Source organism: Rhipicephalus sanguineus, chromosome 10 (genome assembly GCF_013339695.2).
Source record: "Rhipicephalus sanguineus isolate Rsan-2018 chromosome 10, BIME_Rsan_1.4, whole genome shotgun sequence".
NCBI classification, from domain to species: domain Eukaryota; kingdom Metazoa; phylum Arthropoda; class Arachnida; order Ixodida; family Ixodidae; genus Rhipicephalus; species Rhipicephalus sanguineus.
The window spans coordinates 59,044,584-59,055,783 of record NC_051185.1 but is presented as its reverse complement, the minus strand read 5'-3'; the positions used below and the strand labels follow the sequence as shown (position 1 = coordinate 59,055,783).

General features: G+C 47.5%; 1 protein-coding gene across 1 annotated transcript in view; it reads left to right on the top strand.

The window, feature by feature from the left end:
• LOC119406415 (corticotropin-releasing factor receptor 2) overlaps positions 1 to 10,363 on the top strand; it is a 239,329-nt gene extending 228,966 nt beyond the window's left edge. The window contains exons 11-12 of the mRNA XM_037673160.2: positions 7,640 to 7,861; positions 10,196 to 10,363. Coding sequence (XP_037529088.1) covers positions 7,640 to 7,861; positions 10,196 to 10,363 — 390 coding nt within the window. The remainder of the gene's footprint in view (positions 1 to 7,639; positions 7,862 to 10,195) is intronic.
• Positions 10,364 to 11,200: the final 837 nt, after the last annotated feature.

The window sequence follows — 11,200 nt, the reverse complement described above, 5'->3', positions numbered from 1 at the left end:
TTCGAACGTTCACAAGGCGACTCCCATAGAAGGCCACATCACCAAAAGATGGTGTTTCGTTCTGCTATTTTCTCTCTGTTACTATTTTTCGCGACCTTAGAATCTTCTGATAATATTTTTGGCAGCTGTGTCGCTGACTTCTCATCATTTTTTGTCTTGCTGAAAATATGAGGCTTAGTGAGTGCAATAGGATGGCACATATTAGTTTGTGAATTGAAAATTTTTCAGAAAGAGCGAAATAATAAAATTGCTTTTGCTCAGTCATTAAAATGGGCACTTTCAAGTTTGACAACTTTGTTCTAGGATGCTAGAACCACAAAATTGCGCTTGTTGCACTCTTTGGCATATGCATGATCCAGTGACATTTTATTGAGCTTAATAGACATTTGGCTAAAAATCTGATCAAAGGAAGCTTTGAAAAATTATTTAAAAATTATTTGTGTGCTGAGCAAAAAGCCCGAGCTCATATCTGATATGAATGCGTGAAAGTACAGTACTCCCATATTGAACGTCACATCATTCTTTTTTAGAGTAATAAACTGCTATGAGCAACTGCTAGTGATAACAGCATCGATGTCGATGCAAATAGGCCGCTAAAGATAAAGCTGGCCGAGATGTAAGTGTTCTAATCAAAATTAAGCCGATATGACACGAACTATAGACGCTGCAAGTAAAACTACGAGCACTACTTAGGCTTAAATTTTCGTGTTCCCATTCCTGAGTACTTTACATTATCACCAACTATCAACTGGCCAGAACGAACCTGGTGGAAATGAACGACCGTGAAATATAATCAGATATTCAAACATACTTTTCGCGATCTGAGTAGAATTTGTATTCGCAGTGACTATTCTGTGGTCCAGACCACAGAATAGAGTGCAGCTTTATTCTGTGGACCAGACCACAGAATAGAGTGCAGGTTTATTCTGTGGGACCACACATAGAGTTTCCTAAAATTAACTAGAGGGGACTCTGGCGCTGCGATCGTTCAGCTACCATGGGAATGATGGGTAGTACACAAATTTGCCTAGTCTTCGTGCTTGCGGCTTGAAACGTACTTGTTGATTTGTTTGTTGCTGTGTTTTGGCGTTTGTTTCGGATAAAAGAATAGACCGTTGTGAACTCGTGACCAGGTTTGAATCGCTGAGCCTAAAGAAGTTAAAGTGGCGAAGTGAAACTGCTGACTTTTGCTGAACTTCGTTTTGCGACAAAGCGGATGCAGCCGACGCGGAGCCAAACGGAGCCGAAAGAACGAAGTTTAGACAAATTTGTGTACTACCCATCATTCCCATGCTGGCTGAAGCGTCATGCGTTGCAGCTCCCATAGACACTAGCGCCAGAGTTCCCTCTAGTAAGTATTGTAGGAAACTCTATGGGACCACACAATTCGCAACTTCAGCTATGGTGGCGCCGCCACGCGGCAACCGGTGAAGCCGCGTTCCGGTGATAGAACCATAGAATGAAAACTTCCTGGCGACAACGTGCGGGCTGTACTTCGTCGTCGATGTGTCCTGCAACTTGTTGTGCGTGGGCCAGTGAATTACGATGGATTTTGTTGGTGCAACATTGTGGAAGCTTTGCGGTTCAGTAATGGGTGAACAGCACAAGAGAAATCGCGTGTACTGCGTGCCAAAATGCTCAAACCGTATACTGTGAAAGGCGTCGTAAACGTGGCTGGTTTTCCCTTGGACCGGCGGCAGAAAGGCAATGGGTATCCACGTGAGCATCGGGAAGCTTGTCATACGAGAAAATGATGGTTTCCATCGTGCTTCTCAAATCGGCTGAATTTTTGGACACAACTGAATTCCTCGGATATTACGTGTCAATACCACGATTCGATTATGGGACGCGCTGTTAGTGAGGAGCTCCGGATGAATTTCGACCACCTGGGGTTCTTTAATGTGCTCCTAATCTAAGCACGCAGGTCATCTTTTACATTTTTCCTCCATCGAAATGCGGCCGCTGTGGCCGGGAATCGAACCCGCGTGGACATGCATCGGAACACCTTACGTACTGCGCTACCACGGTCCTGGAGACAGCAGGCGGTGCTCTTTTTTTTTTTTTGCTTAATTCAGAAGACGACGGTCAATAAAACTGCCTTCGCGAGCGAAAGCCACATCAAAACAGCCTGCCGCAACTGACACCGGCGAGCGGCGGCTAGGCAGACGCCGCTGCCGTCCGCGATCGAGCGCGAGCACGCCGTAGAGTGAGCAAATTTTGCTAACACGATTGATATTGTACTCTTATGTCAGGCGTCATACGCAATCCGTTTTCTCGACACCCTCAATATTAAGAGCAAAGGTGGAAGCGAAGCAAGCCGGTTAAGTAAGACGGCCTGCAGTGTCATTGCTTATCTGCGAATGCATCGCAGATGCCTTCGCATCGTGGTTCCCGATCTCGCGAGTGGTGTGGACGCCGGTGCTTTTTCTTTATTAGTGCCACACTGGAAGCACCGCATTATTGAATTATGAATTAGTCTGCATGATAAAATAATTGTAGCACATCTTTTTCATGCGACCCATAGCGGCGATACCGGCAAATACTTCGGCATCCTCGGATATGATGATGGGAGCGGTAAGAAACCGAGCAGCGGCACGACGTTGCCTGTCTCCCGTGCTGCTGCCACTATGGCTATACGGCCGTGCGATCGCCGGACCGGGCGGATGAGAAAAATCTGCCGAGTTTAACGCACGCCGGACGCCCGATCCGGCGACCCCGTACGGCGAAACATCACCATTCCGGCTGCTACACAAGCGCGTAGGACGTCAAATCGGATGCAAAATCGTGCCGTGTGTCTCGCAGTTTTGCTCTCAAGCGTGAGCCACTCCATGCATGGAAGTTCAATGCGGTGGAAAATTATCCTAGCCGGCAAGCGGCAGCAACCAGCGACAACACATGCGGTGATCGCTCCGTGTGTACGGGTGATCACCGCATCGACAGCCTATTGGATTTCTTGTGGCGCCCTATAGTTGCTGAAAGTTGCATAAACTTGCGCGCTGTGTGCTGTGCAGAAATGTTCTGTAGCCCAAGCAGCCCACCTCTCTTGACGACGGTTTCTGCGCACCAGACCACAGAATAGAGTCCCGATCTATTCTGTGGACCAGACCACAGGATAAACTGCAGCTTTGTTTGTGTGAATTGCAGCTTTACTTTGTGACCCCACCTTAGAGACGTGCTGTGGACCGTGCGCACCAACATCGCTGTAGCCCATAGCTGTAGCCCAAACAGCCCACGTCTCTTGACGACGGGTGACGACGGATTTCTCTCACAAATTGGTAGGGTTTATTCTGTGGGTCTAATTCACAGAATACACTGCGCCCTCCTCTCTTGACGACAGCTTCTCTCGCGAATCGCAATATTCGCTCGTAGCTTTGTGAATAAGTCCGGACCAAGGAGGCCATTTCCGGGCATAGTACGCGAGATGGAAGACGCTTATGCGTGAAAAATTCGAAATACGAAGGCGAAGCCCACCTTTGGCATGCTTGCTGGTCTGACATGCCAAAGCAGGTAAACTGCCGTGAATTGAAGCAGCAAAAAGAATGACAGAGGTTCTAAAATTTCTGGACCTGATCTATCGAGTGCGGAACACTTAAGTCACTTTTCACCACAGTACATTTGTGCCATGCAAAAAGAAAATGTGTGCAAGATCTGCACGGGAGACTCAAATTTTGAGCGATCCCCCCGATTGTGCGAACACAGCCACAGATCTCCAGTCAACGCCACCGCGAGAAGGGAATCATATAATAACGAAAAAGGGCGACACTACTAAATTACTCTGGCCCTGATCTCTCGCGTCAGGACACACTTCAGTCACTTTCACCGCAGTGCATTAATGTCGTGCAAAAAAAAAAAGCACTGAGATTGGCGAGGGGCTACTTTAGCTGTTTCTGTAAAGTTTTCAGACGTTGATGATCATACAAGTACTCGTAATTATACGACGCGTGCAAGTGTATCTAATTAGGTGACAAAGTGTGCTGTGTCCAGTGACAACTAGTAGGTTCTCGCCAATCTTAGTGCGCTTTTTTTTTTTTGCTTGACACAAGTGTACTGGCTTAAGCGTTGACACAAGCGAAGTGGCTTAAGCGTTGCGTACTCGATGGATCAAGGCCAGAAAATTTTATACACGCTGTCATTTGTTATTATCGTTTCTTTTCGCGGTGGCGTTAGCGTTCTTTTACGGGTGATTTATGGCCGCGCCCATTTCAGAAGGATTGCTCAAAATTCGAGTCTCCCATGCAAATGTTAGTGCGCTTTTCACATGACATAAACGTACTGTGGTGAAAGTGACTTTAGTGTTCCGCGCGCGATAGATCAGGTTCACAAAATTTTAGAACCGCTGTCATTTATCATTATACGCCTTCGTTTTGGCTTTAACAAGTTTATCTGCGGCTGATATCAATACTGGCATATGTCAAAACATTGGAATCTTTCACGCATACGCGTCTTCAATAGCGATTGACAAAACGGCGAGCACATATTGAGATTCGCGAGAGAAGCTGTCGTCAAGGGAGCTCGAGCGTCGGCAAATCGAAGTCTTTATGGGGTGGGTTCAGTTCCTTCTGAGGGCATTAACAGTGCCTGTTCTGTGGACCAGACCACAGAATGAACCCTCGCAATTTCTGACAGAAAATCTTCGTCAAGAGAAGTGGGAGCGCTGCCCTTAGAGCACAAACTCATTGATTGGTCCACAGAATAAAGCTGCGCTCTATTCTGTGGTCTGGTCCACAGAATAAAGCTGCACTCTATTCTGTGGTCTGGACCACAGAATAGTCACTGCGATTTGTATTACGTAGCAGAGCCCATTTGAAAGTAACCGGTATGTCGCGTAGCCTAGCGGAAGAGCCTTGAAGCTGGATTATGGAGTCGATCACGTCGCTGAGCATTGTCTGATGCTTTCACGAGCACCGTAATTAGTGCCTGACAATTGTAATATGCATATTATTTCAATTCCCGCTCTTTCTGTGCTGCTTTTGAGTTTTAAAAAGTTGCATGCTGAGGAGGCGCCGCTGCCTTCGCGGTAACTGGCTGGAATATGTCGAGTCCCTGTGCACGCATGCGCAGCAAGTGCCGTGTACAAACACGAACCGCTCTCGCGCTCACCTCCCACTGATTGCAGCATGTGTTTTGTGTATACGACTTCATATTTCCCAGATAAAAAATTGGCTACAAATGTTTAAAACGGCGTTTTCCCACGTTACCATTTCCTGATTCGACACTCTGTCCGGTAAGCTTTCCATTGCGCTAAAGAAAACAGGTACCATAAAGATTGGTTGTCAATAACTCACGCTGTGTCTAAAACCTTTCTCGCCGCTTAATATGTGCAGAATACCCGAAGCCGGATGAACAGGAGAAGGAGAATGAGCGCCCGCCCGACTGCGCGCAGGAAGACGAGAGTATGTCGTCACCTGCCAGCGTGGAAGGTGGCGACACGACGAAGTGTCCGACAGCGACGACGAGGTAAGATCGAGCGCTCTTTCCGTAATCGGGAGGAAACGATTGGTCACTTCTTTTAACACGAAAGTGTTTTATGCCGGGGTCCACCACGGCTCCACTGACGCATTTCCGTCACGGATATGACGTTGTAAAATATAAAGACTAACATATAGCAAAGAAAAAACTAGAAAAAAAAAAGTTCCGTCACCGGGAGTCGAACTTACGACCCCTCGATCCCCAGCGCGCAGCGCGAAATGACTCCACCACAGACGGCACGTTCTTTGTCGCACTAGCGGCGTGCTATTTATATACACCATTTGCCGACGGCGGTACTCAGAGATCGTGGTACATCAACGTGTTTTCGTTATCATTAGGCGAGATGGCGTGAAGGGCCCGAAGAGCTAAGAGTTACTGTATATGCTACCTTTAGGTAGCAGAGATGCGCATTGGTCCGCATTATGTTCAACGGCTGTGGCAGTGAAGCCGCTCGTCGCGCGTGCGGGAGACAATAGGGCGCGATGTTCCGGTGCGGGCGACTTGCCGCAGAATTATTCACAGGCGCTGTGCAAGGCTCCCTATGCGAGGCTGTATATTGCTACAGGCTCTAACGGATCGTGTCCGCGAACAAAACGACGCGAAGAACAACAGTGTTGCAGCGTTCGGCCAATCCCGGGCGCAGTGCAGGGCGTGGAGCAGTGGCTCATACGCGCAACCAAATGCGAATGAAGTGAAACGAGTGACAATTGAAGTGAATCAAAGCACATGAAGTGTACTAAAGGTGATGGAGTCAATGAAATTTGAATTAGCGATTCAAAAGTTACTGCATAGGTGCCATAAGTGAATCGCAGGTATCGCGTGCACGGAGAATTTTTATTCTGTCACCGCTTCACGATTAAGAGAAAAAAAAGTACTAGTACTACGTCTTGGAAAGCTGGCGCGGAATTACTGAACCAGTTATTATTTTGTTTGGGGCCACTACTGTGGGATACAGCCACAGGGATGTTTTCTTCGCCATTGAGGAATTTATCCTCGATAATAAAAGATGTCTTACTAAATTCTGCCGGCTTTAAATATTCAATTGGCAAATCAAACCGTATATTATTTAACTATAGCATTTTACTGATGCTACCCTTTATAACTTAGCGGAAAAACGAACCCCCTTTTCGCCACCCCCTGCATTCCTGCATTGGGTATGAGGCATAGTCCAGAGGACAAGTCCAGACATCGATCCCTGCATTCGTCGGCTAGAGGGCCGAGGAAGTCAAATCTCCGTGATTCGTTTCACTCGCAGTTGCGGGACACTTCGCTGATGTTCTCTGGCAATACTAGTTTTTGCGTGAGGAAACGCACTAACCCGTACGGCTGCCATATATCATTTCTCCCTACTCGCCCGTTTGGTGCCGGTGCCCGCAACGGTGCACATAAAGACGTGACATCTGGGTCAATCGGGAAGCTGTGCCTACTTTGTTGTTGCAATAATGTGCACAACGGTTGCAAGGCGCGGCACCGCATTACAGTGCACCTCTGATATTGAGAAGCTGATGAAATTTTTTGGTCGAGAAGATACCTGAAGAGAAAGAGGTCTGATTGTTTAACCAGAGTGATAAAAAATTGGGAAGCTATTGGGGAGTGGTGCGAAGACTGAGGAAGCGGAGGAGCTGGTGGCGTTGTCCTCCTCCTTTGTCTCCTCCTCACCCTCACTCCCCTTTGCTACCCCCTATACTATAGCTATACATCGCTATGCTTGCTCTAACATTTTTCTGTCGCTTTTTGTGTCTGCTTCCTTCATATCTCTTTATCTCTCTGCCTATTTTTTCTCTGCTTTCTTCCCTTTGATGGTGTCTATTTCTCATTTTCAATCTCTTTTTTCTCTCTCTCTCCCCCCCTCCCCCCTGTGCGCTCGTTCTCTAAGACATAAGAGCTATTGCATCTTACGCCAGAGAAATGGGCGCACATGTTGTGGGAGTGAAGCGAAAGATGAAGACGAAGATAGCATGTGCCGGTTCATGATGATGATGATAGTCTTCTGGTGTTGCGAAGCGGCACAAACGAAGCATAGCAGCTCCGCTGTCAAAAACTCACCCATATCGCTAAAAAGTGAACTAACCAATGATTTTCAGGTTATTGAGAGCTTTCTCTTTCTTTTCGACTGTTACTGCGCTCCTGTTGTCAAACGCACTGACCTCGCGTTACTGGTCTTTCGCAGTCAGACAGCGGCAGCAACGAGACTCGGCGTTCAAGGTCGGCCTCTCCGTCCGCCCTTTCGAGCCCGAGAATGTGTTCCCCGACGCTTTCTCTCATGGAGGTGTCCGAAGAGGAGGAGCCGGACGGAGCCGTCCTGTGCAACATAACATGGAGCGCCGCGGAAATGGAGGCAGCGTATGCCCTGCTGGCCTTGAGCAGCTGGCAGCAGCAGCAGCCCGGGGCGGTCTGCTGCGGACCCGCTTGACCCTGCGACACAGGCAACTGTGTCATCACCGGGGCCATCCTTGAAAACCCGCCAGGAGGACCAAGTGGTGGGTGCATCGTCTCAGACGACTAAAAGGCGAAAGCCATCTTATTAAAGGGACACTAAAGAGCAAGACGATTTTTCTCATATTAGTAAACTACTCTTTCACGATACCAAAAACAATACGCTTCTTGCGAGAAGACTCTCAGTAAGCGAGAAATCGCGCAAAAAGGAAATGTGGGTGGCGATGCCACCTTGAAGTTTCCGCACCATTCAGCGTGACGTCACATATTGTGACGGCGCCTACTAAAGCCTTCGTAGTTCCTAAACGGTAAAAATGAAGTACACTGTCCTCCGAGGGGGCCATGGAGCTAATATACGAAGTTTGAGGAAATTTTGTTGAGCCAATGGCGCCAAAGTACGGTAAGTATCCTTTGAAATCCGTGACGTCACGAGTGCTGATTTTGGCGCGAAATTTAAAAATGAAACTTTGAACTTCATTTTCTCCTTTGTTAATACACCTATGATGGTGAAATTAACGACATTATGGTTCTCAAAGTACGATTTATCAATCTAAACCTATTCATTGTTTCTCCTTGTGTCCCTTTAGCTTGTTCTTCTCATGATAATTGATGGTAGCGCAGGCTAAACACACGGACAAAAGAAGACGCATTCGAGACCCCACAGCGCTACGGTGTAGCGCTGTGTTGTCTCGAATGTGCCTTCTTTTGTCCGTGTCTTTAGCCTGCGCTACCAGCAGTTATTATGCAGCCATACCAAGAAGCCCAAATCGCCAGCCTCATTGTTCTTCTGAGTCGATGTTTTGAACCTTCCCCGCCGCCCTCCGAAGGCTTTCTGCACCTAACGTGCTTTTGCACTGCCTCCAAGACCGGAGGCATTGCAAGCGTTCTGCACCTCAGCTCGTTTCGCCACGCCTCCGTGATCGGGTCACCTTTGACGAAGTCATGATGTCATGTGATGACGTCATGATGTAACGTCGCGTTATGTGACGTCATAGGGACGCCACAAGTTTTGGCCATCTGTGGCTTTATCGCGTGGTGGTGATTTTATGCAGCACTCAATTTTGCGCTGATTGTCAATTTTAGCTTATGAGGCACATAAGGCTTTCGCGTTAAAATGTCAGCTCCGCCTAAAGCTATCGTCGTCACTCCCATGGAGAATTCGCACAAGAGCCCCATCCAATAGCGTTTACTCATTTTCGTGACTTCAAACACTTCTATAGTGTTTCAGGTCGAGTTTCTTATACAAAGACACACCGTTTGTGTGATTGGTTTTGGGTTTGAAACTTGAATGTCCCGGAGAATTTTGTCAGGGTTCCTAACGTCGCTGCTCAGGGAAATGTAATGTTTTAGGTAGCAACGACGAGCCTTTGACTCTATATGCGCAGTTTTACATTATCCGAGAAAAGGGCTTACGGTTGGAGCGGAAACAGGCTAATCAGACTGTCTTTCACAAATGAATGGCAAGCGCGGCGGTTGTGTGGGCGGAGACGATTTTTTTCATAAGTTGTAAGGTAGTATAGTAGGTGATAGCTGATCTAGATAATTTAGCAAGTGAAGACGACAGCTAACACAAAAACACGCTTAAACAGGATGAATGTTCATCTCTGAGTTCCCTTCTTTGTGTTAGCGCTCATTAATGTTTGTTAGGTCGCGTTTGGTCAATTATGCTGGTTCTCAAGGGTAGCAGATTGGGCGAGTGGGTGTAACGCAATGCGTAACGTAGTACGCTTGGAAAGATAGAGAGAGAGAAAAAAAAAAACGAGAAACGAGCTTACTGCAGAAAAGACCGCACATGGTGTGCTAACTTCTAATTTCTATTTTTCGGCACCGTGACTTCTTAGCCTAATGAGTTGGCAGCTTCTAGGTGCTGTTCTGGCGTCGTGATGCATCAGCTGTCGTAATCAAAAGATCGCTGCATTGCGTTGTAAGGGGGAGTGAAATGCCACTCGTGCATTTCTTTTTGATCCCCGGGAAAACAAAGCGTTTTGACAGCGGCATCGAGAGCGACTATACGAGATTTGCTTTGAATTTCCTGTGTATGTGCATTTCAGTAGTCTCGTAGTATTATAGTCTGTGGCAGTCGCATTACGATGGAGGTTAAATGTCAGAGGCCCGTGTATTGTACGATCTCACTGCTTGGTAAACAACAGCAGGTGGTCAAACTTATCCGGAGCCCCTACACTTTGTCGTCTGCATGGTTTTTACTGCCTTGGTACGTTAGCCACCATCAACCAACCAGTAATTTACCCGTACTTGTTCGTAACCCATGTTTTCTCCCCGTCTGCTGTAGGTTCCGATGGAGGCCGCCACCTCCAGACCAGAGCCATCATGGGCCGACGACGAAGGGGCACCGCACAGCGTGGACGTCTACAAAGAGCAAGAAGCTGCGGCCATGGCTGCGGCTACACCTCAGCCGGAAACCGGCACCGGCGACAGTCCGCCCGTGTTCTGGGCTTAGGCTGCATCTGCCCAGCAGGGAAGTAGCGGGTGTCTGCCGCCGGGGGTGACAACAACCTCCACACATCAATGGACATTAGCCACCGCTACACGCTGGTGTGGTAGCTTTAGCAGCTGACGTGTGTTAATGGGAACCCCGGCAATCTCTTGATGCCCACCGATCTCAATAAAATTTTCAAAAAATGTTGTGTTGGGTAATACGCGTCCGACGATACGCCTGCGTGTGGTTTAGTTTTTCTGAAGGTGAGTTTTAAACATTGGTCGCCAATTTCAGCATCAAGCGTTTGAATACAGGCTTCGCTGTGTTTATCACGTTTCTATCGTATCATGTTGTCGAGAATAGCGTGTAATTTGAAGCGTGGGCAAAACGAAAAACATGCAGGACGAGCGCTCACTATCAACTGAGAGTTTATTGGATAACGTAGCATCCTGTGCTCGTCCTTCACCTCCCTGATCAGACGAATCGGGCTCCTTCTTCAATGAGAGAGTGATGGTGGCAGCCACCACAGATAATTGTTCGCTTTTCTAAGCTCCATTGCGTCCGGTAAAAAGCAATGGGTGGAAGCTGGTGTTTCCTGAAGGTCCAAAAGAACAGAGCAACGAAGAACAAAGGTGCCTCATTTCACTCGTTTCTTTCCAACCGCGCTCTTCGTAATAACTAGCTAACACGTTTTCGCGTGTTTATGTTGGAGTGGGGTTTGATGTGACGTCATTGTAGACATTGTACAAAGCAGCCACCTGTTTCGGTTTTTACACATCATTGTCTGGTTATTTAAAATTCCTGGCTAGTCTCTCGGCAAACAGAACAAAGCCAGAGTTCTGTAATAGGAATGCCAAT